Source organism: Dermacentor silvarum, chromosome 2 (genome assembly GCF_013339745.2).
Source record: "Dermacentor silvarum isolate Dsil-2018 chromosome 2, BIME_Dsil_1.4, whole genome shotgun sequence".
In the NCBI taxonomy this organism is placed as follows: domain Eukaryota; kingdom Metazoa; phylum Arthropoda; class Arachnida; order Ixodida; family Ixodidae; genus Dermacentor; species Dermacentor silvarum.
The window spans coordinates 92,690,872-92,707,005 of record NC_051155.1 but is presented as its reverse complement, the minus strand read 5'-3'; the positions used below and the strand labels follow the sequence as shown (position 1 = coordinate 92,707,005).

General features: G+C 51.0%; 1 protein-coding gene across 1 annotated transcript; it reads left to right on the top strand.

The window, feature by feature from the left end:
- The first annotated feature begins 7,675 nt into the window (after nucleotides 1-7,675).
- On the top strand, nucleotides 7,676-10,455 carry LOC119440227 (uncharacterized). Its single transcript, XM_037705155.2, has one exon. It carries the CDS (start codon nucleotides 7,693-7,695, stop codon nucleotides 8,752-8,754), a length of 1,062 nt encoding a protein of 353 aa, XP_037561083.2. The 5' UTR covers nucleotides 7,676-7,692; the 3' UTR covers nucleotides 8,755-10,455.
- The last annotated feature ends 5,679 nt before the right edge of the window (nucleotides 10,456-16,134 follow it).

Here is a 16,134-nt window from a genome sequence, read left to right as displayed (position 1 = left end):
TGCTTGTATTGAGTGTGGTGTTTACAGCGAATGCTGCTTCCTCCAACTTAGTTACCCATGATGGCTGATTTTCTGGGGAGGCCTTGTGGAGGGCAGATAATGAGCCCTTGCTGCTCACACAACTGTAGAAGAAAAAGAAAACGTACAGCACTAGCAATGCAAAAAGACAGGCAAGTCGACACGGACTTCGGCTGTACGGCACGGCATCGGGCACTAAGGGCTCTGTTATACTCCGGCGTTCACAACGCGCGCGCGCGCCGGGGTTCGTTTCGTCGCGTCACGTCGGCGATGCCCCGCCAGGCGCAAAGCGCCTCCCCTATAGTCCAACGCGACGCGGCCCGACGCAGCGGCCGTAGCCAAAGCAGCGCATGCTCAGTAGAGCAGAGCGCCGCGCGGAAAGTGAGCGCCGCGTGGAAAGAAACACGGACGCGGTGCAGTCTGGATAACGTGGTCGGCGCGAAATGCAGCATGCTGCATTTCGAGCCGGCTGCCGCCGGGCCGCGCCGACGGACGCTGGTTGCGTCGGTCGCGCCACGCGTCAGACTATAGAGCGCTCGCGTTTTGCTAGCGTAGCGTCGCTGCGCCCAGCGTGCGCGCGCGTCGACGTTACGTCGGAGTATATCGGGCCCTTAAGTCTATGCAATGTTCCACACCTTGGAAATAGCTGATGTCATCCTCATCACGAGCAAATGTGAGATGATGATCGGAAAGGGCCGTAGACAGAGCTACTTGCTGCATCTCTGATAGGTCCTTTGCAACAAAAGCGGGAGGAATGTCAGGATGAATGGTTATGACTACTGTACCTTTTGGAGCAACAGTGGGTTGTTCTGGCAGGCTTTTGCACAAAGGCTTCCAAATGGGCTCTATTCCTGGGAGAGGTGCTTCCTGGCGACCGTCTGAACATGGCACTTCAGTACTTTGAGCTAGGAAAGACTCCCCAAGAATTACTGCGCATGAGGCACGTGGATACAGCTTCTGGTGCGTCTGTATTGTATAGCTGGCACGAAACCAATCTTCACCCAGTATCACTGGCAAGACATTACTGCTGATTACAGCGGCTTCCACTAGAGCTGTTATGGGGCCCACTGTAATCTTCAGGCAGACCGTGCCTTCGGGATGCACACTTGATCCACCAACAACGGTTAGGGGCTCGCGTGTCCAGGGCATCAGTGGAAGATTCTTGATTGCAGACTTGGTCACTATAGTTATCTTGGACCCTGTATCTGGGAAGGCGTCGTAGGAGCCCAAGATTGCAATGTCGGCTGTAAAGAATGAACACTCCAGATGGGAGCCATGGACGTCTTCCAAAGGGCTTGTGTGCAGCGCAGGGGCTGCTGCATGAAGTGATGTTGAAGCTGTGGCTGGCTGCTGTGTGACAGTCTCTTGCTTTGTTGGGCCCTTCGATGCTAGGTGGCCCTTTTCGTGACACTTGAAGTAAACAGCTTCGCTCAATGACTGTCCTGGGCGAAATACAGGGACACCATAACGCTGTGACAGAGCCGAGTACCGAGCTTCCTTCTCAGCAGGCTGTAGATCTGCTATGCGACGGCTATGTGGAGGACTGGCAGGGCGGGACGGGGGCACACGGCTTTTCTTGAAACTGACAACTGTTGGAGGTGCCACTGAAGGCATTAATGATGCAGAAGAGATTTGTCTGGAAGGCGTAGTCCTGTTATTTTGACTGCGAAGAGTCTGCTCAGGAAGATCAGCCCGGTTGCCTGCGATCTGCATATGTTGCATTGCCCTGCGTGCATATATCAATGAAGTTGGATACTGACGATGGGCGTTACGCTGCTATGCTTGTTGCTGTTCCCGCGCACTGAATGCCGTGCAGGAGATATTCCACCTTCTGAGGCTCTGTCAGTGGCGCTGGACATTTCTCGATTATTCGAAGCTTTGCATAGGCATAGTCGCGAAGTGACTGAGAGCTGGACTGTACTTGGGACATAATTTGCTGCTGCCATTGCAGTAGAGTCAGCTCGTCGGCCAATGCGTCCAGGAAAGCTTTACGCCACGTATCCCAAGTCGGGAACTGCGCGCCAAGAGTCAGATGCCAGTTTTTCGCAGTGCCTCTCAACTTGCTTGCGGCGATGAGGCGGGTTGTTTCTGGCGACCACGAAGTTAGCTGCTGCGTTCGTTGAATCTCCTCAATCCACAAACGCGCACTTTGCTTGTGGCAGTTCTCGAACAATGGCAGTGTAGACGATACGTCGGGCATGGTTGTCACTTGCAGCTGTGGCAAGGAAGGGGCCTGGTACTGCGGTGACATTGGCGAAAATGGCATTCCAAATGGTGGCTGGGGGTGCCGTGGAGCCGTTACAAAGCTGGGTGTTGTTACAAACGGCTGCCGTTCCTGTGGCGGCGAAAAAACTTCATGCGCTGGCATGGCTGTGGCGTCGCAAACGAGCGGCGGCGTGGGGTAGGACCACGGTGGCGGTGGGACGTACGAGGCGGGCGCATACACTTGAGACGTTGCACCTGGTATTGCTTGACAAACCATCGGATTCAGGGGCGAGGCATGCAATTGCACTCTGGTCGAGGAAACTGGCGCTGAGGCCGGTCTCGGTGCTTTCGGAATCGCTGCACGAGCTTCCTCCAGGCACGCTGTCAAACGTTGAATCAGGTCATCTCTTGACCCTGTAGCGTCGATTTGCTTGACCCTGTAGCTCGGTTTGCAGAAACTCGGTGCTGAAGCATGCGACGGTGGCAGCGTCGACTTCGGCCCAATTCAATCCCGGCATGGCGCTTACTTGGCGGGAGCAAGGAGGTAGACAACGGCGACGACACGGCGGGCTTGGCGGGAGCGGCGGCACGGCGTGAGCGAACGGCGAGGCGACATTCTTTGTCGACTGCGCCAAATGTGAGGGCGAGGCTGGGGCGAGATGCTTGAGGCTTGACACGAAGGCAGTAACGTCGACGCAGGTCGATGTCTTTATTAATGAGGGCAAGGCATACGGAACAATACAAGGGCTAGCGCGCGCTAGCGCGACTTAACACAACAGTCCTACATGGCAGCGGGGCAGACACTCACTCAGGGTCTCCTCTCCAAGCTAAATGCACAGAGAAAGCAGGGGAGAACGCCAGACAGGTGCTGCCATCTGTCGGGCGGCTGGCGAAGTGGACGTGGGAGTCTCGGAGGCACCTCACAGTATAAGGGTCGTTTTATTCATCCTGCCTGAGTGATTAACTCTTCGATAAATGTTCTAGCTACATTTCACTGAACACCAATTTGAGCCGCGCATACTACAAGAACTTGGAAAAAAAGCTGAAGCCCAACGCAGTTCCAAGAATTTTTTCCCACCGACTGTCGTGAACATGGTCGTGAAGCACAGAAAGCCCCCTCGACTGTGATTGCTGCTGATTGCTGCTGCTTGCTCCTTGTCCCACCTCTAATAATTTCAGCAATATTGATCTCGGTCGCTTAACGACGCAGCCAACGACACTATGATCCTTTATGCAGAGCCTGTCGCCACCGCATGCTTGCGCGCAATCTACAATACGTCGGCAATAGGGCCCCCCGCTAATCAAAATCACAATTTTAACTATTCTACTACATAATTTAACGGTATGTTGGCGTGAACTATCAAAATACCTTTTCCAAAGGCGTTTCTTTTGCCTAAAGATATGGAATGCCTTCTCCCATAGGTATACCGAGTAATTTTTTAAGCTTCATTGACGCCGACGCCTAAAGAATAATCCGTAAATACCGCTCCTCAGATTCTGTTATTATGGATGATGAGTGGCTGCCGGCACCGCTTCATCGCACTAAAATTGCGCAACCGTCCTATTCAATGCAGAAACCACAGCGCAAAAGCTACTTTGACATTGAGACAAACACATGGACGGACGATGGTCTCGCCAGTAATTCATTATAAGAAGGCACACTGAATATAATACCTGCGGTGCACATGCGCGCACATACAAGAAAAAACTGCCAAACATAGAGCGATCTGCCACAAGCAATACTAGAACAGATGAAAAAAGTAAAGCAGCATATCATTTGGCAGAAAAAATAACTGGAGTATAAAGCTCGCCTCAAAGCTCCTTTTACATCAGTGTGTGTCCTTAATTCCCTCTTTAAGATGAAACCAACCTCCTCATAAACGTTGCCTTCAGCATTCTCCATGCTGTTATCACCATTTTTCAAAATCTTCTACGCCACTGGGGCGCGCAACTCTCCCAAAATAATGCGCCTCCATCGAATTCTGCGGCCTGTCCGGGGGCGCCCAGGCGCAACAGCGTGCCGTGCGCAGCGCGCGCAGCCGGCGGGCGAGGAGAATTGAGGAGGAAAAACGCACGCGCAGAGGAGAGTGTCGCTACTTTCAAGATCAAGGGGTTTTAGGTGTCCCCAGCGCTTACAGTCCGTGCAAAAAGCGCTGGCGACCATGCGATTCGTGTATCGCGTTTCAGTTGCTGAGCGCTGAACGCGCTGTTGCCTACAAACCACGCATATACAGACTTTCCGCCTGAAAAACGCGATGCCGCGATGAACAACGGTTAAATTGAATGGCCTAACCAGCTTCAGTCATGTTTCAGTAACTGTTGGTGCACCCAAAAAATGTCACAGTTTCGCCCTAAGGGCGAAGCAATGAATGCGATAGCAACACAGCAATGTCATACGAAGTAAGGTGAGCGGCTTTGGTAGCAATATGAATTGTAGTAAACATGAGCTGATTAAGTAAGCAGGTGTGCTGCGGCGTAAGTAGACCGACATGAAGAGAGACTCGATGACCACGAGAAGGCGCGTGTGAAACGGTGGTGTTGATGAGAAGCGCTTCCCGTGGGCAGCGCGTGCGAAGGGACACACCTGTAGCGCTGCACTGCCGATCCGGGCAGCATTGCATGTGTAGCGTGCGTTGGAAAATGTGGCCCGACTATTACTAACTGAATGAACAACCGTGGTGTGAGCGCGCACAAACAAACACGAATAGATCACACTGAATGACTGCACACAACGACTGTCAAAACGCTGGCAGCAAGCGCATATATACGCCGCAGCAGCGGGCGAAGGTACGTGCGGTCTATCGCTTCAACGGAAACTGAGCGGCGAATGCACAGCGCAGAAAGGTCAGAGCCGTGTGGAGATAAGAGACGGTGCGGGCGAGCGACGAGCGCGGTTGTTGGCCGAGTAGAAGTGCCCCCGCCCCCTCTGGCGCTGGCTTCCCGCTTCCTTGCTTGCGCGTGGGAGAGATAAGAGACTGTGCGGGCGAGCGACGAGCGCGGTTGTTGGCAGAGAAGCGCCCCCCCCCCCCCCCCCCCGCTCCCTCCGGCGCTGGCTTTTCGCTTCCTTGCTTGCGCGTGGGAGATTGAGTGCGTTCGCTTTCCGTGATAGCGCGCGTCCCCGCACGCTTCCGCTCGGGCATACGGCGCGCGGCGAAGATTTTATCTATACGGAAACTCACGGCGACGGCGACGACGACGGCGAGGGCAACGGCGACGGCAGAAATCCGGTTGAAGTGTCCATATAATTGCTATCGCAATAAAACGCAACATGTTTGATCATACTTGGTTTCACGCCAGCGCCTGCTGCGCGCGGCCCGGCCGCCACATGCCATTAAATTGGCGGCACCGCCGCATGAAGGCGCCACCGGTCAAAATTCATCCCGCGCCCGGTGCCTATAGTTGTGGGGACCCGTTCGCATCGCAACGCGCGGCTGTAGGTCTGGTAGAAATGCTGGAAAAGGGGTTTGTGTTTGAGTTTCCTCGTAGCATAATTAGGGTTTCTCGAACATTCAAATTACAATCCGACGGCGAGCCCGACGCCGAATGGTGAAGTCGTACTTTACCATTTTCCTAGCGCATTTCACTGTGAGAAATTCAATTTTTTTTTTCACCAAAATCTTGCACCACGTGGAGGGCCTGCGCGGTCGGGGTAGTTTTGGATAATTTGCACCGCCACCCGCATCGCACGCCGACGACGGTTGCCGAATCAGGATTTTCTGCGACACGGGGCCCTTAACGCTGCCGCGTTAACAGCCAGCCATTCGGGAGCACCATATACCGTGGAGGCCCATCAGCATAATCTGGTCAAACGGAACACCATCCTAATTATCTGTTGGCAAGTACCTGATCCTGTGAGAGTCGAGCGGTAATTCATTTTTAATGGTTCTTTGTAGCACGTCCCAAAAATATTGGTCTAATGTCTCAAGTTCCACGCTTGCAGAACATGCATTTATGCGAACCATATGATTGCGTCCAAGCTGGCGCCTTCGTACGCTCGTGCTCTGCGAGGTGAAGACGATTTGCGCACTATGAGAGCGAGAGACGCATTCACGGAGCGGGTCTCCTGGAACGCGCTGTCATGTTGCAAGCTGCGCTATGCAATGCACAGTGACGGCCGTAAGTCCGAGACGCGCGAAAAGAAATTAGCACCATCATGACTAATAGGACGAAAAGTTCTCGCGCACTTCCGGAAAATGCTGGGATACGATCGCCCAGCTTCGCTGTTTCAAGCGTTGCGCGGACGAGTGCAAGGTTAACCGTTTTTTTTTTTTTTATTCTTGCGTTTCCCATGTTAACCCCCCCCCCCGTGTCCACTTGAATGGCTTCATTTGTCTGCTAACATTTGTGCCTAAAGCTTGCCCACCAACAGTCTTCTGGGCTAAAATTGGTGCCTAATCCCAGGCTTAACTAGTACATTTGCAAACGCGATATCTGGTGCTATATCACCCTCCTATACCTCCGCAAGTTAAGTCATATCTATTAAAGCGAAAGCCTTATGTGTCTATGTTGGCGGTGCCCTTAGCCGTGACCTTAGCGAAACTGTGCCGTGGCGAAAAATGGCCGACGCCGCAAAGAGTAAAAGCACGTCTAAAATTAGGGACAGCTTCTTCACACTAGTGGTGCGATAGACTGGGCTAACAGCAAAGCTGGCGACTCCACCTAGCTTTATCTCGGTTCGGCCAAGTTTTAGCAAGGTTATGCACCCAGGAATCATCGACAGCCCAAGGAGCAACGAACACGCGGCCATTAAAGTATCTGGAGGCTTCTGGACGCTCAAACGCTTTAGCTCGGTTTCGCGGGCTCGTAACTCCGGATCAGCCGCTTCGGCGGCGCGATACTCGGGATCGGGCCGAAGTCGTCTCACTCGCTCTCGAGTAACGTAGGCGGCTTTCGTGCCGCGCTTCCTTTGCTTTGGGAGTGACGCTCTTCTTCGGCCGCCCCATCTTCGCGGCGATGTGCTCGGCGCGGGGACGCGGAGCCATATATCCTGTGGGTCGGCGCAGTGACGTCACGGCTCACGCAGCTGTGGCGAGACTCGGCGCGGTCGGCGCAGTGTTGCTAGGTGACGCATGGTGACGTCATCGCCAGGCGGAGGTTTTGCGGCGTACACTCGACGGACCATCCTCGAGCTTAAGCTAGTTCACAGGGGTATGTGCCATTGCATGCGCTTGGACCCTTTCTGCACTACCTCCAGGATCGACCCACAGTTTTAGACACGAGAGCATCTTGCGCTCGGGTAGCAACACTCCAATTGCTAGTAGGTACAGCGTTTGACCGCTGGCACCACGCTGCGCCGCTCGCGCGTACCGCGTTTCTAGGTGGTTTCTTTCGCCGAGGGCACTCGAACGCAATCATATGGTTCGCATGAATGCAGCACTTGGAAGCGTGGCTGTATGGCTGAAGAAGAAGAAGTATGGAAGAAGAAGTATGGAAGAAGAAGAAGTCTGCGTTCCGAACGGTCGCGTTTTGATGTCCTCCGCTAAAAAGGATCAATCGGCCTCTGGCCGAGGTGCTGCCCAGGCTCAAGCCAGCAGTAATGACTATCGTATCGTCCTGCCTCGTCTCCCAACTGGTAAGCTCGTCACCGACTCCGTTTTTCTACATGCTGACCTAACCGGACGCCCATATCGTGCTCAAGACTTCAGAGACGCTCTCCGGAAGATTATAGACTTGAGAGAAATAATCTCAATAGGACAATTCCAGATGTCCCACGTCTGGATGGTGACGTGCAAATCGCCGTCTGCGAAAGCCAGATTAGTCACCTGCGGTGAATTTCTGGTTAAGTCTAAGAGATGTGTTGTGATTGATCCAGAGCCAGCGGAGGTAAAGATTAAGATGCTATGGCTTCCTGAACATTTAGAGGATGCTTACATACGCGAGGCACTACAGACTTTCGGAAAAGTGCTGTCAATATCCAAGGAAAGCTGGAAAGTATCAGATATGGAAGAAATGCGAACTCTCAATCGAGATGTTGTTCTGTCACTTGCTGATGGTGTCAGTGTCGCCGATATCCCACACTTACGGACAGTCTGCGGAATACAAAGTCTTCTACTCATCCCTGGAAGACCACCACTGTGCCTTCGCTGCCACAAAGTTGGTCACATTCGCCGTCACTGTCGCACGCCTAGGTGCGACGATTGCCGACGCTTTGGGCACACGACTGCAGACTGTGTAGTAACGTATGCTGACAAGCTGCGACATCGCACAAGACCTTCAGATGACGCACTGCAAGAACACATCATGGATGTCACAGAGGTCCTAGATGCAACGGGAGATCTGCCAGCTGACACCAGCGAAGTTCCGCCACCGGTCAGCGCAGAAGCTAGCGAGACTGCATCGACTGAGATCACAACGGCACAGTCTGAGCCTGTGGAAGAGACAACAAAGGAGAGTGAAGAGCCAGATACCGTTGAGGCAGTTAGCAGCGAACTCGCAAAGAAGATAATCCAGTTGCAGAAACCGCCACTGCTCAGCTACCGAACCAGTGTCCTACCCCTATGGAGAACACACTCTCCAACAACACTTTGCTGAAGCGCCGTGCCTCGACAACCTCTGTGTCGAGTGAGGAGAACAGCACGCCAAGCGCTTCCAGACAACTGCGTCGCCGACGTTCACCCAAACATAAAGAGAGGCACCGACGGTCAAGATCTAGAAGGCCTGGTGTTGGTGGAGGAGAGGAATCTCCTTCGTCCTCCGCGCCTGATCTCACGCAGCATTGACAAGAAACGGTGTGTAGGCAACATGGCGCTCTCGCAGCAACTATCTTTCGCAACACTTAATGTACGAGGGCTTCGGTCCCGACAGAAGCAGTTGCAGCTACGCCGACTGTTATCTAGCAAACGACTCGACTTTGTCGCCCTTCAGGAGACAAAGATCGAAAGTGATGAAGACACTGCAAGGGCATTAGAGCCCTTTTTGTCCGAGTACAATGTTTGTGTGTCTCATGCAGTTGGGTTATCGGCAGGTTGCTTTTTGTTTTTGAGGAAGACCCTTCCGTATACCGCATTCACTTATAATGTAGACTCTGAAGGGCGGTGGATATGTTGTGATATTTTGTTGCGTAGCGTACCATGGCGCATCGTTAACGTTTATGCGTTCAATGATTCCGCAAAACGAATTGCCTTATTTGAAAATCTAGCTCCTTTATTGGATTGTGACCGTACTGTTGTTCTCTTAGGAGACTTCAACTGCGTGTGCGACGTGAGTGACCGTTCATTACGTAACACCCATAAGGACAAAAGTAGTGAAGTGCTATTTGGCATCACTGAAAATGCGGGCCTCATAGATATAGGAGCATCGGGGCAAATATCTTGTTCATATACGTACACTCAAGGAAGTTCACATTCTAGACTCGATCGTATATATGTTTCGACATCGTTGATTTCTAGAAGTCTCCAATGCAAAATTCACCCTATTTCGTTCTCCGACCACTGTATGGTAATTACGCGACTAGGCGGAGACACTCGTGCTAGTTTCCGGCCTCAGTGGGCACTCTGGAAGTTAAATTCATCTATAATTGGTGATAAAATGTTTACTGATCAGGTATGCTTAGCACTGAAAAATTGCTTCTCTCTTGATTTGCCACTATTCGCTGCATGGGAGCTTTTTAAGCAAGAAATCAGATCAGTCGCCATTGAACTTGGTTCTATTAAGTCGTTTTACAAAAAGTATGAAGAGAAGAAATTGTTGAAAAGTCTTTATAGCCTTTATGAGCTTGAATGTGAATCTCCTGGAACGTACGCTGATGACATTGCAAATGTGAAATGTGACTTGCAAAAGTTTGACGCAGTGCGCTATAGAGGCGCCCGTGTTCGGTCACGTAATAACCGCGCCTTGCTTTCTGAGAAGCCGACCCGTCAGGCTTTGATTGATGAACGCCGCCACGCTTCTACGAAAGTTATTACCGACATGTATTCGAAAGACGCATTAGTAACTGACACGAGTGATATTGTGTCTCAATTCGAAGACTTCTATTCGGTGCTCTTCAGTGGTGCTTCTGGAGACCAGAACATCGAGCTTCTACAATACTTTGCGTCTTTAATAACTCCTCTAACTGATGAAGACTGTTCAGTCATTAGCGGTCCCTTTACTAAACAAGAGGTAGAGGTTGCCATTGATCAGTTACCCATGTCAAAAACTCCCGGTCCCGATGGCATTTCGGGTGAATTTTATAAAACCTTTAAGTCAATTCTTACGCCTGTTCTACTGAATATATTTTTAACAAGTTTTGAGCTAGAGGAATTACCGCAGTCTTTCATAAACAGCCACACAGTGTTAATACCTAAAAGTACTGACAGAGAAAAATTACGTTCTGTTGATGGTTATAGACCGATTACATTGTCAAACGTGGACTACAAAATTTTTGCTAAAATTTTGTCCAATCGGTTGCAGGTAGCGATTTCAATTCTTATTGGCCCTCATCAAACATGTGGTATCAAAGGCCGTTCTATACAAACTAACATACACGTCGCTCGCACAGTTCTTGAGTGCTGTTCGACTTCTTATGATCAACTTGCAATGCTCCAGATTGACCTCGCAAAGGCATTTGATCGGGTCCGGCATTCGTTTTTATTTTCTCTTCTAGAACACGCCAATGTAGGATCCACAGTGCTTAATGGCGTTCGACTTTGTTATAGTCATTGTACAACCCGCTTTGTTGTCAATGGTAGCCTCTCTAATCCCGTCCACATCCGTTCTTCAGTGAAACAAGGATGCCCTATGTCCCCACTCCTCTTTGCCCTTTACTTAGAACCACTCTGTTTGAGCATTTTGAACTGCAGCAGTGTTCGTGGTTTTAATGTTTTTGGTAATGAGGTAAAAGTTTTAGCATACGCTGATGATATTGCATTTTTCTGCAAAGACAAGCCCAGCATCGATAAAACTCTTTCTATCATAGAAGAGTTTGGTTCTGTTTCCGGTGCGCGGATGAATAACACTAAGAGCTCAGGGCTATGGTTTGGATATTGGGCCATTACACCATCACATTATGCTGGCATTGAGTGGTCCTGTGTGCCACCTAAATATCTAGGAGTTCCACTGCATGCCTACAAGTTCAGTGCACACTACTGGAGAGAGCGCGTTCCAGCCCTCCAGCGCTACACAAATACCTTTGTCCCGCACCGTCTATCAATATTTGGAAGAGCAGAAGCCTGCAACATGTTTTTGGCAACTAAAGTTTTCTATGTCTTTCAGGTTCTTCACTGCGCAAGGCTTTACATTCAACGTTTTCATAGGATTTTTTCAACGTTTATATGGTCTTCCAGTTTTGAACCTATGAGACGCGACAACATTTTTCGACCAGTGAGTGCTGGAGGGTTAGGCTTGGTGCATTTATATGTGCGACAGTTAGTCTCGCGCTTTTTCTTTTTTCGGGATAGCTCTCATCCGGTATTACGAGCTTTCATGCAGGTTAACCTGGTTCATGTCCTGCCAGAATTGGTGGTGTCCTCAGATTTAATTTCTAGACCTTGTTTATGGGGGTTTATGCGTGAGGTTTATTTTTCTATTTCTTTTCTGACTGTTCGATTTTCTAAAGATTATTTGTTTACTGTGTCACGAAAAAATCTTTACAAAGATTTAATATCGATGTTGTTCCCTCCGCCGTTTTATCGATCCGTATACATCACATTACCTGGACATGATGTGCTTGCGAGAGTGCGCAAAATGCCAGTTCCCCCTTCTACAAAAACTTTTTTTTATAAATTACACACTGAAACATTACCCGTTAAAACATGGCTGCATAAAAAGAATATTTTCGTTTCGTCTGTTAACTGTCGCCTATGTGACGTGCCTGAAACCATTGAACACTGTTTTATTGTTTGTAAAGATGCCATTTTATTTTGGGATGTTATCCATAGAAATTTGCAAAAATATTTTGATCTAAATTCTCACAGTATCCGATATCTTGTTGCACCGTATGAAGATGTTCCATTCGATATGTTTTTACTGATAGGCCTTCATAGCCTATGGAAATCTCGTATGCAAGACCGAAATGCAGAAAAAACAATTTCCTCGAGATCACATTTCGTTCAGATGATCATACACTTAAAGGACATTTACGACCAAGAAGAATGTCAGCCGGCTTGGTATCCACTTTTGATTAGGTGTTTAACTTCCCCTTACAAGTTTTTGCTGTGAAGGACGGTGTTGCTGTGTGTGACGTTATCTTCATATGGACTGCTCGTTGACGTTTGATTAGTTATGTCCACCTAGTGCTCATATTATTGTAAATAGTTCCTGTAAATACAACATTTCATTCATTGTAATAAATACCATGTTCAAAAAAAAAGTGGCTGTATGGCTGAGTGGCTACGGCTCTCGCTTTGGGATCATGCGTATGCTGGTTCGAATCCCGCCCGGGCTAAAATTTTTTTTTCTTAATATTGACGCAAAATAAGTTGGCACGTGGTGACATTGGCCCCTTGAGGCGAGAACGACGAAGTTCGTGGTTGCGCGCGCGTTCTCCGAGGTCCAGCCGTTATAAAAGGCTGACGTGTTTTTTTTTTTTTTGCCTATCTGCTGCTGGCCAACTATTCTAGCTATACTAGCTGGGTGACATTTCAGGTGGAAGTGCTGGGTACGGTCGATGTTAAGATCTCCGGAGCGTACCCCAGACCAAAGCCCGGCGAGTAGTTCGGCCGAGCTTACCCCTGTGCACGTACGTACCAGCCGACGTCTCCAGGGACTCCAGCCACAGCACGGTCTGCTACCCCAACGAAGTAGAATGACGAACCAACCACCTCCTGCCGCTACTGCAGCATCGCACGTGGTCGTCAATCAGATCCGGACGCCGAATCATTTCCACGGGAGTGCTTCAGAGGACGCCGACGACTGGCTTGACCATTTTGACCGGGTCGCCAACGTCAACGACTGGACCCACGAGCGTAAGCTTCGATACGTGTACTTCGCTCTTGAAGATTCCGCTAAAATATGGTTTGAGAACCACGAGGCGACACTGACGTCATGGGAAGAATTTCGTCGGCAGTTCCTCAATGCCTTCGCCAGGGCGGACAGGAAGGAGAGGGCGGAGTTAGCAATGGAATCGAGAATCCAAGGCCCGAATGAGCGAGTGACGGCGTACGTAGAAGACATGAATCGGCTCTTCAGACGTGCGGACCCCTCTATGACGGAAGCAAAGAAGGTGCGCCACCTAATGCGCGGCGTCAAAGAGGAAATCTTTGCTGGCCTCATTCGAAATCCGCCAACGACAGTGGCAGAGTTCCACGACGAAGCCACCACCATGGAAAAGGCCCTTCAACAACGGGCCAGGCAATACAACCGCGACGCCGCGATTTCAAGGGAGCTCTCTGCCGTTACCCTCGGCAACGACGTCGGCGCCTTGCGCGAACTCATCAGGGCTGTCATCAAGGAGGAACTGCAGAAGATGCAGACGACCGCTGCCTCTGTGGGACAACTTTCGATTGCGGAAATGGTGCGCGCCGAGGTCCGACAGGCCGTCCATGTTCCTGAACAGTACGAGGAACCACAGCAGAGACGGCGTCCTGAAATGAGTTACGCAGAAGCAGTACGCCGTCCGCCACCCTCAAGTGCGTATAGCATGGTACACCCCGCTCAGCAATTGGACGTTAGCTTCAGGCCTCGCAGCACACCGCACATCGCCGAAGCAAGAACTAGGAAGAGCGAGAGTCTGGCGCACCGCAGACTACAAGCCCCTTTGTTACCATTGTGGCGAAGCCGGGCACACCTACAGAATGTGTCCTTATCGTCATGTGGGGCTCCGAGGATTCGCCCCAAATGCACCTCGTCCACGACCTGGTGAGAGGCCGCCGGAAATAGAGAGTTTCGTCGCTAATCGTCGCAATGGTGATCAACGATGGCACGAGCCCCGTTCGTCGTCTCCTGCTCGTTACAGGTCACCATCACTAAGCCAAGCCTTCTCTCGCGGCGCTCTCAGACGCCGCTCGCCTAGCCCGGCGGCTCGGGAAAACTGAGTTCAGCGACCTCCGGAGGTGAGGCCGCTGACGTCGACTGTGCGCAAGATCCTCCACTACGACGACAACGACGAAAACAGAACGACGCAGATGTACAGACGCAGTCAAACACCGTACGAGAGGTAATAACGTCGAACATTCCCGTCACCGTAGACGACGAAGAAATAACAGCGTTAATCGACACTGGAGCGGACACCTCAGTTATGAGCATGGACCTTGCCTGCAAGCTGAAGAAAGTTTCTACCGAGTGGACTGGGTCGCAGATTCGCACTGCAGGAGGCCATCTGCTAACCCCGGTAGGAAGATGCACAGCGCGAGTGAGCATTCGTGGGTTTACGTACCTCGGAGATTTCGTTATCCTCCCAAGCTGTTCGAGGGACCTAATTCTGGGAATGGACTTTCTGCAGGCTAATGGAGCCGTGATAAACTTACAGAAGTCCCTGGTAACGTTTTCAACGGCGCAGGCCTTAGCAGGGAGCAGCACTGACGACACGTATGTCAACGCCTTGAGGATTGTCGACGAGAACATCACGGTGCCGCCAAGGAGCAGCGTATTGACCCTCGTAACCTGCGACGCATTCGACGACTATGAGGGTATTGCCGAGGCAAATATCCCGCTGTTGCTCGAAAGACACATCTGCATCGCCCGGGGCCTTGTTCGAATACAAAATAAGTGCTCGCAAGTTTTGTTGACAAACTTCAGCCATGAGTATCAGCACGTCCCTCAAGGTACAGCTGTGGCCTTTCTGAACGACATTGCTGCCTTCTCCGACGTCAGCACGTTACAAGTGACTTCACCGGATGCAACAACTCACGCCAGCCTGAGTACCCGCGTCCACATTAATGCTGACTTAGCAGATGCACAGAAGGATCAGCTACTGGGCCTAGTGACAGAATTCTCTGGCTGTTTTTCCACAGAATCTAAAGTCCAGTGCACCTCCATTACGCAACACCGGATAGTTACAGAGGAGTCGGCGCGGCCTGTTCGTCAGCACCCATACCGCGTGTCACCTATGGAGCGGGAGGCGATTAAGCGTCAAGTTGAAGAAATGCTCAATGATGACGTCATCCAGCCGTCGACAAGTCCGTGGGCGTCGCCTGTCGTACTAGTAAAAAAGAAAAACAACACGCTCCGCTTCTGCGTTGACTACAGACGGCTTAACCGAGTCACCAAACGCGACCTTTACCCCCTGCCACGGATCGATGACGCTTTGGACCGTCTGCGTCATGCTGAGTTCTTTACTTCGTTAGACCTAAAGTCAGAGTACTGGCAAATCGAAGTGGACGAGCGTGACCGTGAAAAAACCGCCTTCGTGACTCCCGACGGGCTATACGAATTTAAAGTCCTGCCTTTCGGTCTCTGTTCGGCTCCTGCTACGTTTCAACGAATGATGGACACTGTACTCGTCGGATTAAAGTGGCAGACGTGTCTAGTGTACCTAGACGACGTTGTTGTGTTTTCCAGCACGTTCGATGAACATCTCACTCGACTACGAAGTGTCCTTACCGCAATACACAAGGCAAACCTCACCATCAAGCCTGAAAAATGTTACTTTGGCTTCCGGGAACTCAAGTTTTTAGGCCACGTGGTCAGCTCCCAAGGAGTACGACCAGACCCAGAAAAGCTCGCTGCCGTTGCAGAGTTTCCTCACCCTAAAGACAAGAAGGCTGTTCAGCGGTTCCTGGGCCTCTGCGCTTACTACCGCCGTTTCGTTGAAGGCTTCTCGAGGATTGCAGAACCTCTCACAAGACTGACGCGACAAGATGTGCCCTTTGCATGGACGGAAGACCAAGAGCAGGCCTTCACCGAATTGCGCAAACGCCTTCAATCCGCTCTAGTGCTGGCGCATTTTGATGACACCGCGGCAACTGAAATTCACACAGACGCAAGCAACGTAGGACTCGGGGCTATTCTGGTTCAATGGCAAGACGGCGCAGAACATGTAATTGCGTACGCGAG